The 15,278-nt window shown below is 43.8% G+C and overlaps 2 protein-coding genes across 2 annotated transcripts; one reads left to right on the top strand and one right to left on the bottom strand.

The window, feature by feature from the left end:
• Nucleotides 1-420: 420 nt before the first annotated feature.
• On the top strand, nt 421-1,867 carry LOC131666652 (cell division cycle protein 123 homolog). Its single transcript, XM_058939494.1, has 6 exons — nt 421-705; nt 779-883; nt 957-1,179; nt 1,239-1,361; nt 1,438-1,697; nt 1,784-1,867. The coding sequence occupies exons 1-6, from the start codon at nt 463-465 to the stop codon at nt 1,826-1,828; spliced, it is 999 nt and encodes a 332-aa protein (XP_058795477.1). The 5' UTR covers nt 421-462; the 3' UTR covers nt 1,829-1,867.
• A 2,088-nt stretch (nt 1,868-3,955) lies between these two features.
• LOC131666651 (uncharacterized) lies at nt 3,956-15,226 on the bottom strand. Its single transcript, XM_058939493.1, has 13 exons — nt 14,992-15,226; nt 12,421-14,766; nt 11,815-12,357; nt 11,412-11,742; nt 10,895-11,332; nt 9,758-10,824; nt 9,116-9,689; nt 8,234-9,034; nt 6,043-6,766; nt 5,602-5,983; nt 5,241-5,542; nt 4,919-5,178; nt 3,956-4,849 (listed from the first exon to the last, which is right to left on the bottom strand). The coding sequence occupies exons 1-13, from the start codon at nt 15,019-15,021 to the stop codon at nt 4,410-4,412; spliced, it is 8,238 nt and encodes a 2,745-aa protein (XP_058795476.1). The 5' UTR covers nt 15,022-15,226; the 3' UTR covers nt 3,956-4,409.
• Nucleotides 15,227-15,278: the final 52 nt, after the last annotated feature.

Here is a 15,278-nt window from a genome sequence, read left to right as displayed (position 1 = left end):
ACATGTATTTATACACATCTTTGATCATTTAAATTTCTTGCAAGTTACGCTCGCACACCACTCGCATTTTCTCTCTTCCTTACATTCCATTCCCAAGTGCATATAAAAGCAATGCTTATGATATTTACAAGCAAATTACAGTTTCAAGATTTAGAGAAATTTATAAATACAAAGATCTTATTTGATATTCAAACAACTAGTTTTATTTTATGTTTATATTAATTATAACGTTAGTAGTGTTGAAAATCTGTATTAGATTTTATAAAAGAAAAACAAAATTTTATGCACGTACACAATAATGTGCATGCGCTGCTGCTACTGTAACCGCCAACGGGTGGCTGTGTGTGTGTGTGTGTGTGCGTGATGCGGGGCTTTCATCCTGCCATCGAGAACCAAATGTTATACCTACATCAATGGCAGTGTACACGTTTAGTACTGGTTAGATATAAGGTTATGTTTTAAATGACAGGAGCAGTTTTGGTCGAAATGAAAAGTAATATTTCATATGTGGATTATTCTTTCTGTCAGTGGTATCCACTTTTCAGTAAAAATGTCCTGGAAGCCGTGATGCTGCCATTACCTCAAGATGTTTGTAAATATTTAGAACACGATGCCTTTCTATTACCCCTTGAAGCAATAAACAAAGGTAATTCGTGCAATTCAGAATGGTCTGATGGTTCAGCCATTAAAGACGAGGAAGAAGAGGTAAAGAAAATTGCTTTAATTTAAATCTCGAGTAGTAACTAAAGAGTAATTTTTGATTGGTGACAAATAATAGGACTCTGAAGAACAACCAACTTTTCCAGAGTTTAGTAAACAGGTGCAACAAGTGATTGAAAAATTTGGATCTGTCTTTTTGAAATTAAATTGGAGTACTCCTGCTGTAATTTAAAATTCTAATAATATTCAATAATTATATTTTAAGTACTATTTAATTTTTAAATCAATCCTTCTAGGATGCTACCTGGGTTGCAGCAACAAAGTCATTAAAATGTAATGCTCTCGAAGATGTGTACTTACTATTAAAGAGTTCGGATAGAATATCACAGGATTTGAGTATGCTTAGATCTATTAATGATAAACATTGTCAGATTTATCCATGTCTAGTATTAAAGAAATGGCGAGATATTGACCCATGCACAGAATTCCGTTGCTTTGTAGTTAATAAGGAACTTGTTGGTAGGTAGTCATTAATAATAATTTTTTACAAAGGAATCAACTTTTAATTTACAATACAGGGATTTCTCAGAGAGATGTTTCACAATATTATAAACACATTGAAAATGACAAATATAACATTCAAAAAGATATTAAAAGTATGTTCACTGAAAGTATCCAAAGCAAATTTGGTCCTGATGATTGTAATTATAAACAAATGTATTTACTGTAATATTGAAAAATTATTTTCATTAACTTTTAAATTTTCTTATATTTTAGATTCATTTGATGTCATCAGATACAAAAAAGATAAAGTAAAAATTGTTGATTTTGGTCCACTCAATGAAGCAGTGACAAAAAATTCTCTCTTTACATATGAAGAATTACATAGTGAATTTGTTAGACAAAAAGAAGGAGAATTTAGATTTATAAGCGAAGATATGGGAATACAACCAAAAATGACCAATCATGTTTGTGTACCTACAGAAATTAATGAATTTTTTCAAGGAGGAATATCTATAATGGACGCAATCAGAAAAGTTTGTTGTAGTTGATCATCAACAGATACACATATAAAAATTGTAATTTGATTTGTTGTGCATCATAGTGTTTTTTTATTTTTCAGGAGGTCGAGGAACAAAGAAAGGAGGAAAACTGTAACTGTAATTGACTTGAAAATTAAATAAACTTGTTATTTTTTAATACAGAATTTTTCGTTTTTATTCTGCCAATACCCTCTTGTTTTTCTATTGTTACAGTACATAAAACGATTAAACATTAAATCTATCGCTGAAAGAATTATCATATAATATTGCAATATTCATCGAGCTGTCGATGGAAATTGTTTTGTTCGAGTGACGTTTTTCTCATATAGAAAATAGGTCTCGTTTATTTACAATATCAATTATTGAAATTTCTGTTAGATTTGTATCGCTTACTTTCTCTCTTGTTCACTATTCATTTTTTGTGCTAACGACAAATACATAGCGCTCGAAGAACAACCTTTCACGATAACGTAGTTTTTTTAATTCTTTTTTTTCGTTTTTTTAAAGATGTTCAAAGTATCTACGGTACAACGTATAGCGCTTTCGAATACTGGTAAAGTTTCATTATTTTTTTAAATTTTCTCATAATATTTAAATAGTTTTGAATGACAAACTTTAGCCTTAACAAACATACGTTACAAAAACTTCTTAAGTTATTTTTTTATAACGGCCTTTAAGCAGCTTAAGTACCTGAAGCTAACTTTGTAAAACTTTTTTACTAATTTTCTTATTGATATACATAGAATTCTTCCCTTATAAGAAATGCATCTCGGCTCTAACATCGAAACCATTATTTTTCCTCGGTTTAGTTTTTGTTTGCTATATTTTAAATGCGCTTGGTACGACTAAGTAGCGACAAAAGGCCGCACTAATTTTGCAAAAAATTTTTCTTCCGTAGAAGCTAATTATTTTCTATTTTGTCCGTAAATCGTTTTTTTTTATTTTCAAAAATACGCATCTACTAATCTGTTAATTTACCATTGTTTTTACTTTTTTTCTTTCGATTGGTGCTTATGACTTTAACGCGGAAATTTATACATTGACAATGTACAGGAAGATTGTTTGGAGCCGGTATATCTCTCGTATATCCTCACTTTTTCATTATTTTTCACGCTGAAAATCGATGAAAATTTAAATAAGAGAAGCACTACTTTTTACGCAACAAAAATGTTCTTGGTTTAATTCAAATAACATACAATGCTTTTTTCATTTCATTTATTTGTACAGTAATGATCACGTTCTTTTAAAACACAAAGTACAGATTGCAATTACAAAAGTCGTTGAAAAAAAAACAAGAGCTGCAAGATTTGAACGAGTTACTATATACATATGATCGAAGGAAAGTACAAAATATTAAGAGTCAATATGACCTTTACGAAATGTAATATAATAAACAAATAAATAATAATCTCATGACAATAATAAAATCTAACGAAATGAAAAATTGGAATCAATGAATCTAGCTCTTTTGGCTAAAGTGGTATCCAGTAGTAACAGAAACGCAGGGGAAAAAACGAGAAAGAAACTGTACTTGGCAATGTAAAAAAAATAAAGAGGTAAACTTGTTTTCTCATTTAAGCACGACCCGTTCTTTGTTTTGTTCTCGTAGCATGGTTTTTCGTTGACTGGCGTGCAGCTCTGTTAGAGATCGCCCGTGTTTTGTATAGCTACGAGGTTTGCTAGGCGTATTTCAACGGTTATTACAGCGAGATACTGTATAGGTAAGAATTACACGTATAAATCCTGACTTAACTCAGCAAGGAAAATGCTACCTAACTACCTTTGAATTAGTCACTATTTGTTTTCTCTTACTCGTTTTCATATGCACGAGTACACACGAATAGTTTCGCACTCACCCATGACTAGATTGAATATTACTTCTCTCTATTCTCTCATTTAAACCTGTCTCATTTCAAAGCTTAGTACGTAATTTTACTGACACTTGCAATTCTTTCACAACAGATAATTTACTTCAGAACCTGTCAATAATAATCGCCTTAGCGGATATTTGCTCAAAAGTAACGCTTCTAGACTGTTTGTATTTGTTTATATATGGTGTGTATGTGTGTGTGTACATATCAAGTCATTGCTATCTCTTTGAAAATTCCGCTTTAATTCTCATCACTGTCTAGAGATAATCAGAAACATCTACAATTTAAAAGGATATCGTGCTACCAACTCAAAGGAGTCTTCTGGCATATATTTATATATATATATATATATATATATATATTTATATTTATATATTTATATAATAATATATAACTGTATACACATAATGTAAGTCTATATTTTTTTAATATGTATAACCTAAAAATTTTCACCTAAAGATTTGCCTAGCTTTCTTTCTCTTTCCCTCATCTGAAAATGATTATTACGACGCGATTATGTACATTGGAAAATTGTCTGCGCGTATGTAATATGTTAAGGGAAGGTCTTGGCGTTATCCATGAACATTTTGAATGAAATTGTTCGAGTTTGGCAAGCGCTAGACATACAACGGGATCGCCATCGAGCTACATCTAAAAACAATCAACCAATCAATAAACTGCGGATAAACTGAGGTATCGTCGGCAAACCTGTCTTCAAGACGTTTATAAAAAATCATCGCAAAGCTTTCGCCGAAATTTAACAAGAGCGGGTGGAGGATGAGTTAGCGTTTCTCTCAGCCTCAATGAAGAATGTACAGATGCGTGGGAGCTAGGACTACCTCTTCTTTGCGAGTTGCTTCGCTGGCTGCTGTTGTTGCTTTGGCTTTTTCAGCTTGGCGGTCACTTGATCGCTGCATGGCTGGGGCTTGGAAGGACCGATCTTCTTTACCTTGGGCCGCTCGGGAGAACCGTTGCAACAACCACAATTTTCTTTCTTAACGTGACCGCGTAAGCTCGATCTACGCCCGGCTGCTGCCGAGCAGTGCTCAATACCCACATCCAGCGTACTGTTGCTCATCACTGTAGCGCTACTCGTCTCGTCGTCCGACGGACTGATATCGTATACTCTGTCCCCTGATGGGACTGGACTGGATGACTCGTTTTCGCTCATTACCGATAACGTTGGCGTGGTCGCCGCGACTATTTTTGGCTTTTTGGCAACGGTGACTTTTGCATCCGCCAATTTGTTTAACGCGAACGAACCACTAGTTGAATCTGGAAAACGCATTACAAGTCAGTGCCGTCGTCATTAACGGCGATTCACAAATGTGTCAGAGCACTGACCTTTATGGTTAATTGAGGTTTTCCGAGTAATCGTCGCTTTTCTCTTGGCAGATAACGTTGGATGATCTACCGGCGTAACTTTAACTGTGGACACATTTCTGATTATGTCTTGCAGCCCATTCCCAATACCGCTAATTTCAGTCGGGCCAAAAGATTCGCTCACGCTCGAAGATTCGTCGTCCTCTTGATCTTCTTCGTCTTCCTCGTCCTCGTCATTATCTGTGCTTGATTTCGTTCTCTCCGATACCAGGCCTTCTGTACTAAAGTCAAAGTACAGTTTATTTTTGTACCAATTAATTTGTTGTCAAGTTTAGGTATTTACCTAAAAAAATCGCTTGACCGTTGACTTTTCATAGCAGCAGTACTGTTAGCAGCCGGGCGTTTTTTGTTTGCGTATGTAAATCGATTGTTCATATTGAGTAGAGAACCAGTAATGGAAGGGATTGGTGATGGTACGGTCACATTGGCAGCACCATCCTCGAGTAACGCCAAATTTACATCTCCTTCTGAACTCAGGCTCGAAGATGCGTGATTAGCAGTGTGCTGGTCAATGTGCTCTCCCGTTGCTGTATCCGGAACCTCGTGCGAAGTACTGTCATGAGGCTTGGCGCTTTTATGAACAATCTAGAGAAGCAACGGGTTATTCAATTGTCCTATAAGCAGAGTTTCACTGTGTTATGTACCTTTGGCTTTTCCGGCTCTTTCGAAGACCCGTTCCCAATGATAGGTGATAGCCTGGACACATCCGTGTTACTGTTGGAGACCTCGTCTTGGCTAAGATTCTCAACTAGGCTCAACCTAATGTGCTTGGCTTGCGGAGTGCCATCTGCAGGCAGTAGGCCGTCGGATAATCTCTTGACCTTTTTAGCAGGAGACTCTTTAGGCTTTGTTACTCTTCTTTGCACCGGTGCTTTCTTCTTAATCGAAACGGACGCAGAGTTTTTTGGCGTGACTACAGGGCTTGCATCTCGGCTGCCAGAAGAGACGGAGTCGATGGTTTTGAAGAATGACAAAGTACTGTTTGCACCCGCATAAGTTTTGTTGTTGCTCAAACTCATACCCCCACTGAAATAAATTGAAAACGTTGAGCTAGTTGTTAAGAATATTAGGAAAATATTAGATACCTCAAAGTTTGGCTGCAGCTGGCTTCCTGAGACGAATGATCAAAGGCCGGCGAATTATTTGTGTCAAAAAGCAAATCGGCCTCGGGGAAGAGATCACTCGTACTAGGCTCATCAACTCCTAAATCCTCGCACTCTTCGCTCAAACTTTTCTGTAGCCTTAACGCGTGTTCCATCGCAAGCTGTTTCCTTTGCTGATTTTCTTGTTCAGCAGTTGGTCTAGCATTATTCGCCTGTCCACTCTTTACCAAGCTTTTGGCGTTGTTCATCGAAGGAAAGAATTTCTTCGTTTGAAAGATACCTCCACTTGACATCTCGATAGCTTGACCCTTATTTATCGTTTGAAGAACGCTATTTTGGGTCACTTCGGAGCTCTCACTGTCACGGGAATAAGCTTTTAGCGGCTCCATTCCTAGTGCGTTAGTAGTCGGGGGATACCTCCAAGGCGTGTCGGGCGATCCTTTTCTTTCGGGTTCCCAGGCTTCTTGAAGTCTAGCGTTTCCACAGAGAACTCCGTTTTCAACTTTTGTCCCATCCATACTACTACTTTCAATCGCCGAGCTTGGAATAGTTGACGAGGCTGATTCTTGGCTATCCGAACTCGTGGTTCCAACGCTAACTAAGAATTGTGAAGAGTTATCCATGGTTGACGTTATTGTCGTTGAAGTCATGGCTGATGCTTGCGATGCCTGTTGCTTACTCTTTTTGTTCAGCGACTGTGTTGCATCTGCAATTATTTACAAATATCTCATTATTTTTCCATTGCGTTATAATATTAAACACTTAGTTTTGTCGTGTGTGTACATGTATACACACACGCACACACACACGCGCACATACGTACACACATACATACACACACACAGAGTAACGGAGAATACGGCTTAGCCGATTCTTGGGTTGGCTCTCACAATCGCCCGTTCGCCGTCTTCAGGTATATGTATGTAACTCTCATGCCTGTTTTTTTAGTTGTGCGTCGGACGAGCTGATTGGTAAAGCCAGGAGCGACCGACGGCTGAAGAGGAATAAGGACGACGACCGCGAGGAGCGCGAAGGTGAGAGAAGTAAGGTTGCGCGCAGCCGATTTTTTGTCTTGTTTGAGAATTTTCGTTTTGTTTTTCGAGGATAGACGTCCAGTGCGCGGGTGTCAGTTCGATTTTGTATTTGGTGGCTAAATCGCGCCCAGCCAGTCTCATATATCGATACCGATGTGTGTGGGGATCCCGGCGAGGATCCGTGCTGACGGCGCGCGCATTTTCATGCGGTCACCCAGTGGTAGCATGCACGGCCAGCAGCAATACGACAGCAGCAGCAACATCAGCGAGCAGCAGCAGAGGTAACGAGGAGAAGCGATGAGCGAGGCATGGAAACATCGGTACCGTGTCCTCTTTCTCTCTCTTTCTCTCTCGCCACTAATTTATATCGTGGTAGAGTGACGTCATCGAGCGCACTCATGTGTACAGATGTTCTTGATGTTCTTTGTAAATGAAGTGGGCTCAATTTAAGCGAGTGTCACTGTGTTTCGCCTGTAACTGACCCTTCTCCTGATGTTAGCTTCGCGCACGATTAGTGTACACGTCCGGTACAATATTTAATCGTAGAAGTGTTCGCGACACCCGAAACCACCCTTTAAATAATTTGTACGGATGGCCGTGAGTATAACCCTTCGGGTTTGTCGGTCGCTTCTCGGTTACAATACATTTATAATCGGACACAATGCAAAACAAGTGTAACAACACGATACTAAGAAAAATTTAGTATAGTCAACAAATAAACTGTACTGTAACATAATGCAATAAAGCCGCAATGTTTCCTAACAATAATTCACACGTGATCATAGCGGAATGAAAAAACATCGTGAAATGCAAGTAAATAAATGAATAGAAATGTAAAGTTAAATGAAATGGCTAATACTAGTGCAATCTTAGAAATGTATCATAAAAACAAAGTAATAATAACCTTTTAAGGTTATTTACTGCAATACAAAGTACGCGTATACAATGCAAACTGTAAAAGTAATTGAACCACTAGCAGAAAACATAGCTGTGAAAAAGATGAGTTAAAGAAAATGAAATGGAAAATGACACATTATAAAAGAATTGAGAGAACGAGAGATGCATGACGATGCCTACAATACGAAACGAAGACGAAAAGTGCTGTAGAACAAATTTCCAATTGACCAGCTCGCCCTTACCCGCTGTAGCATTCAAATGAAAAGTATCGTCGATCTGTTCCTCTTTCCGTTTAAGTCCCTTGGTCGATGTAGTGGCCGTGAGTGTCTCGACTTTGGATGACGTCTCGAGGTCTTTCATCTCCTTAATAGCCGTAGCATTGGCAGCAGCACCAGCTCCATCAGTACTTGGAGTAAATGCTAACGCAATTGTTGTGGTATTTTGCGCATCAATTTCCTTCATTTTTGCCGGCGTAGTCAAACACACAACCTTCTGTGCACTATCAGCTTTGACGGCGGGCAACTTTACAGTGGAAGAGTTGAGGATTCGTTGGCCAATTGTCGGATTACTCGTGATGACTCCCGAGTGTTGAAACAGTCCTATCGTGGTGGTGCTGGGCGGCGGTTTATTGGAATCGGGCTTGCTGTCGCTCTTGTCGCTGCTGCTATCATCGTTAGCGAACCTGACGACGCCACCTGTTTGAGGTATGACGATTTGACTCTGATGCGCGAGCTTGAGTTTCGGTTGATTTTGCTGCTGCTGTATGACTTTGTTGGCTTGGCTGAGTAATGACTGCAGGACGAAAGCATTGGATACGCCCGAGGCGTTGCCGGTGGTACGCACCGCTGGCACTGCCGCGAGTAGTTTCGAACCGCCCGATACGACGGTGATCTGCTGGCCGCTCTTAACAAAATTCATCGGGAGCATGAAATTCGTACCTGACACCAGCACTGCCGTACCCGTGGTCACTTTGCCGCCGGTTACCGAGGAGATGGTCTCTCCAACGTTTGGTGCTTCTTGCACGATTACAGCTCGAGCTTGGCCTGTAATCATCAATAATTATCACTTGACGATTAACTTTCAATTTAATTTATAACTTTCATAGTTATAAATTATGTACGTACCTGAGTTGGGTTCTGTGAAAATGAGATTTCTTCTTTTCACATTTCCCTCAAGGCTGTCATTTGAGTCACTAGTCACGGTAGTTGGTTTCGTCTCCGTGATATTACTAAGCGATGCGCTATCGTTGTTGCCACTTTGACTATTGTTGTTACTGCTAACCAAAGTCTCCTCGGAGGCCGAATATCCAGCAGGACTGTCCTGTATATGCATAAGAGAACTGCCGTTGCCACTAATGCTACCCGCGCCACCACCTCCTCCACTTGAATCCTCGCTACTGCCCATCGTCCTGTTCATATCATCAGCACTAGGGCTGGGCTCTGACGTCTGCTGACCTGAGGTACCACCTTTCGATTTACTGGAACCCGACTTCTTTCGTTTGGACGACTGATTCGGGTTCGTTGGTGGATTGGAACGCCGACGAGGCGCTGGTTTGTTGTTCAAATCTGGCGAGTTACGTAGTTGTTCAGCGTATTGGCCCAGGATTGCATATATCCTTTGAGTAGTTTCGGGATCCTCTTGTGGCTTCTGCTGGGGTTTGGGGATGGGTGCTTGTTTGGCGGCAGTCTGTGCGCTGACCTGAAATGCAACAACGCGAACCTTTAGAAAGTTTTCTTATCGTTACTTACTTTTATAGTAGTATTTACTTTGACACTCTTTGGAGTAGTGGATTTTTTCGAGCTCTTCGAAGAAGATTGTGGCGGCGTTTTGCCGGTGGACAAGACCGGCGTGGGGGCAGGTGTAACACATGGACTGGACGAGCTCTGCGATGTGACACTCAACGCGGGCGAGGCAGCCGGCTGACAGTAAGACGTAACAACGACCACGGGCGTCGAATTGGGCGTTGATGAGCTGCTGCTCTTGTTGGTGTACATGAGGGCCACTTTCTGTTGGTAGACATCTTGCTGTTGAAACGTGAGCGTGCTACCATTACTGGGAAACTCGACCGCGCTACTCGGTGACTGCGACGACATAAGCAGTTGCTGAGTCAGTGCGCCGACTGACACTTGCTGTGTCTGCTTAACACCAGTGGCCGCGATCTGTGCCGTCTGCGCCGTCTGCGTTTGCGTCTGTGTTTGAATGGTCGTCGTGTCGGTGGACGACGACTGACCCGTGCTGCGCTGCTTTACTTGCTCTAATACACTGTCAAACTCACGAAGTTGTTCGCGAAGCGTCGACGAGCTCGCTTGATTTGGAATTTCCATTGTAGAATTGATCTGCTGTGGCTGTTGTTGCTGCTGTTGCTGTTGCGGTTGATTCGTTTGGGTTTGCTGAACTGGAGGTTGTACTCTGTGAGTATGGACCACAGCTTGAATTGGCTGACCTGGTCTATAGGGCGTTCTGATGATATTGAGTTTGACTTGAACGGGCGCACGGCTATTGGCGATTGCCGTGGCAGGTATTGATATGAGTTGTGTGGCGTTTTGTCCAGCAATTTTGGGCGTTGACGGGATCGAGTAAATGACGTTACCAGGTGTGGAATTCTGAACAACCTGTAGCGTTGGTCCACTGACGGTCGTTGCGTTAGAATTGGCACTTTGCACAATGTTGAGGATTTGTCGTGTACCCGCTGCCGCCTGCTGGAGGCTTGGAATGCTGACGATACTTGCGTTTTGTACCGAAGTTTGTATGCTTTTCGAGTTATTGGCCGTTGATTTGGCATTAATGCGCTGATGGACGTTTGTTATTGCTGAAGCAGGTACCGCTGATGATTCTGTCACGTTCAAGTACTTCAGTTCGAGAATAATTGAAACACTCAATGAAATGTATAATGATAAACTTACCACGAGTCTCGGTTGCAGAAGTCGATGGAACTGTCGTAGATTCGGTGGATAGGGTGCAAATCGTTTTACCAAAAGCTTGTTGGAATTTAGGCAAAGCAGCGTTTCTCGTTGCCTGAGCTTGCGTAGTTTTCGTTTCTGCCCCGGCGACCGATGCAACTGAGACTTGCCGTGCGAAACTAATATTGCCATCCTCAAAGTTCTGCAGCGACAGAATACTTCTCTGGCCTGCAACCACATTCGGACTGACCAGGTGTAACGTACCGTCAGGCTTGCGAACAACGACGTGTTGCTGCTGTTGTTCTTGCGAGTTATTTGTCAACGGAGACGGCGATTTCTTAGGCGATTGATTCGATGCGATCCTCTGATTAGATAAAACCGTAAGTGCAACTGTTCTCGTACCATCCATTGAATCCATCGTTGATGTGTTGGTTGAATCTGCTGAGAAAAAAATTAGCGCGTGAATTATCTTTCACATTACAAAGTTTACGTATGTATTGAGTCAAAGTGTAAAACTTACCGAGTCCGGGAGAGTTGTCGGGTGGCTGATTGGCTTCCTCGCCGACGTCCTGAAGGGAACTCGACCTCGTGGGCGGAGGTGGAGTTTGACCAGCTGGGCTCATTCCTACTCCACTGTCATGACCTCCAGACGATGGTGTGCCTGGCAATTGAATGTTACTTCGATTGCGCGGGGGTGTATTACCCGAGGCAGTTGAGTTGGGACTTTGCGGAATGTTACGCGTAACTTGAACCACATGTACTGTATGTTGTACGCGTGGCGCTTCGGAGAATTCCATCGACTGTACTAACTCTTGCAGATTCGGCTTGCTAGATTTTTTCCGCGATCTCGACTGTTCGAATCAAATGATTAAAGTTCAGTTGAATTATAAAAATGTTTAATAATGAAATTATCAAATTTATACCTTCTGCTTTTGATAATTGGTCAAAGAACTCTTAGTTGAAGAAAAAGGCATATTCTCCTGAATGTGCCTTAGTTCATTGCTCAAGTCCAGAGTGTTAATCGAGGTGCTAATCGTTTTCTTATTGAGCAAATGCTTCTCAACCTCGTCGACTCGCCTAAGTGGGATTTTAGGACTCAAATTGATGGTACTGAGCATCGGTGCAAATTTCTTGGGCAAGTTATCGTTGGTATTTTTCTCGTCGGCGTTGTGTTCTTTCTTCTTGATACCATTGTTGATTGCTTTTTGATTGAATGATGATACTTTTTTGTTGGACGGCCTAAACATACGCAGAGATTTGATAACTTCGGGATCACTTCGTTTGTTGATGATAATTTGTGCTGCATTAAAGGCCGCTGATCCCGTAATGGTCTCGTGCTTGCTCTCGTCCGCGGAGAAAAGGGTCATTGTGCCATCATCACTGGCATCAGAAGGTTGGAAATTCTCGTCGAAGATATGAAAAGGATCGATGATAGATTTCGATTTCTTTGATCGACCATTGATAATCTGCGAATACATTAAATTAGTTAAATTACAGCACTTACTTAAAACTGTGTTTAAAACACTTACTTTCTTAGTCCCATTGCATGTTTTTTTAACTATTTTTTTGGAATTCTTTTTACAACCATCGCTACCTAAGCTGCTCGTTTGACTGTCCTGCGTATAATCGCTCTCGGAGCTGGTTGTCCGGACTTTCCTGAATTTCTGTCTTGGCTTTCGGCTTTTTCGTTCCATCTCGCTTTCCGACGAGTCTAGCCTCGGCACTTTTTTAGTTCTACGCTTAGTGCTACGCACAAAGTGTTCGCTGTCGCTGTCCGAACTGTCATCGAGACTACGCCGAGCAGCAGTTGTCTTGGAAGGTCCCTGGTAATAGTCGGACTCGGAGGAGTCTGTGTAATACCACTGCTCGTAGCCTTTCTCGATACCGTAATGCGGATCATCCCGCCAGGAATTGTTGTAAGGCTGATTGAGAAACTGGGAGTAATCGATATTCAGGTACTTGAGTTGCTTGTCGGTGTTACGCATCTTATCCGCGTCCTGAAGGTAGCTTTGGCAGATTTGACTGAGCTCCTTCCATTCTAGAGTCCAATTGATCAGTTGAAACCTTGGACTACTGAGTATAACGGAGAGATCGTCGATCAACTGCGGACTGATGCCGAGTTTGTCACCATCGAGAAGCAGACTGGGCACAGCCTTCTCGTCATAGTTGGCCGAGCCAGTAATCACGTCACCCGTAATACGAATCAACGCATCCAAGTTGCTAGAGAGTTTTGGCGTTTCAACTTTCGGCTCCGGCCGATCGTCAAGTGACGGCTGCGGCTCTTGCTCAGCCGGACTTTTCGACTCCTGGTTCGGACAAACATCTCGAGGCTCATCCTTTATCCTCAGCTGCTGGCTTTTGCTGTCATTCGCTTGGCTCTGCGGCTGCTTGTTCAACGAAGCACCGACTATCCTCTCTATCGCCTCTCTCGTCAGCGAGACCGAGCTCTCGTTCAGGCTCCTCATTGAACTTTCATGTTCTGCACTCGAAATTGAGTCGTCTGCCTTATCCGCGACTTCGAGTTTCACGACAGGGGTGGTATCGTCATCGTCGTCGTTGTCAGCAGCAGCCACAGCATCGAACGCTTCCTTCTCCAACGAGCCGATCTTACCACACCTCCAAGCCATCTCCCTGATGCGATCGTAGCAGGGCCGGGTGGGGTGTAGTGAGAAGGCCGTGAGCACGCACTCGCGTGCAACGCCCATGAGATCAACGTAATCGGCAAGGTGGAGAAAGCCCCGGCTAAGTCGCTGGGAGGTCTCCTGAATCTTCTCCTTTTCGTTGTTGATACGGTGGTCCTCCAGCTCATTCATGTCGGTGGTGAGCGCGCGGATGTAAAGCTCAATGACGAGTGACTTGAGCCCGTCACCGAAGTTCTGAACAAGCACGTGGCAGAAGAGATAGATGTGCTGGGCGCTCTCGGCGGGCTCGATGAGCTTGCGGATGAGGTCGGGCAGCGTATCCAGGGCGTGCTTGCCCTTGGCGTGCAACAGTGCCCAGGAGTTGAGTACGTGCGTGAAGGTCTCGGAGGAGTGCGGATCGGCCATCGGCCGGAGCATGCCCGTGGTGACGAGGTACTGGGCGACGATGTGCGCAGCCTTGGTCGCGCTACGCCATACACGTGCGGTGCCGTATTTGGTAGGGCGCTCGCCACTCAACCGCTGCATTAACTCCAGCGAGTCCTGCAGCTCCATGAGCTTCAGCTGGGCGACGATCTCTTGGGTGCGCTTGAGCTTGGCCAGCAGCACCATATACACGTCCATCATGTATTGCACGTGCGACGGCTCGGATAGATCGCGGAGCCGGTTGCTGCGCCGCAGCGAGCGCACGCAGGCCGCCGCAAGGTGCATGGCCAAATCCTCGCAGCGATCCTCGCAGAGTATTCGCAGTCGCATCTTCAGCAGCTCGCCTTTCTCCTGACAGCAGAATTCTTCCTCCTCATGCTCCTGGCTGAGCTGGCCGTGGATGATCTTGTCGAGGGTGGGCTTGCCCCAAGGGTTGCGCACAAGGTCGACGAGATCGCTGCAACGGCGCGCGGCGAAGTCGAGCTTCTGCTGGGCTAACTCGCGAGCGCAGCGCTCGAGGGTGTGAGTAAGGTGAGTCTTGGTGGCGTTGGCCAGTTTTGGCCACTCGCCGCTCAGTACCAGCTTGAGCGTGTGCTCGTTGGCCCATTCTACGAGCGCCTCGGGCGTATCGTGATGCTGTTGCTGCTGTTGCTGCTGCTGCTGCTGCGGCGGCTGTGTTTGTTGCTGCGCCTGCTGCTGCGGGTGCCTGGCGCGCGTTATGTCGTTCGCCACATGCTCCCAGGCGGCCAATAATGCGTTCACCTTGTCCTGGTACTTTTTGCTGCTGTCGCTCAGGATCGCTTCAAATGTCTGCAACGAGCAATCAGTTATGAGTCGCCTCGACCGAGAGTTACAAATGGAAGTGAGGTGAGCGCGCTCGGAACAGAAAAGATAACCGGGAGGCGACAGCCACGGGGAACGAGGTGAGCAAGGTACCGGAGGGGCGGACAAATCAAAGAAATAAACGGAAAAACATTAACTTGTGTCAACATGATAAGCTCGGCAGCTCGGATGCTTGAGAGGGCTTGTCCTCACCACACACGACTGGCGGATGTGCGAAGACATTCAGAGCTGGCGCTCGGGCTTGGGGGGCCCGCCAAGAGCCAGCCACCGCTTCCTGCGCGCTCTTCGGCTGCTGTTGATGACGATGACGATGTTGGGCCTCCTCGAGCAGCGCCGCGTCCGCCGACCAGCTGACCAGCGCTTGGGACATCGGCGGCTCGGGCAATCGCTGCGCTGCGCGGCTCTCGTCTCTCGCTCTCAGTCGCCCGACTGCTGCAAGCACAACGCCCGTCACACACTCTCTCTCTCTCTCTCTCTTT

The sequence above is a fragment of the Phymastichus coffea genome, unplaced genomic scaffold (genome assembly GCF_024137745.1).
Source record: "Phymastichus coffea isolate CEN01 unplaced genomic scaffold, Cenicafe_Pcof_1.1 PCOF00059, whole genome shotgun sequence".
Taxonomy (NCBI): domain Eukaryota; kingdom Metazoa; phylum Arthropoda; class Insecta; order Hymenoptera; family Eulophidae; genus Phymastichus; species Phymastichus coffea.
The sequence above is the reverse complement of the archived record's forward strand: the minus strand, read 5'-3'. Positions and strand labels throughout refer to the sequence as shown.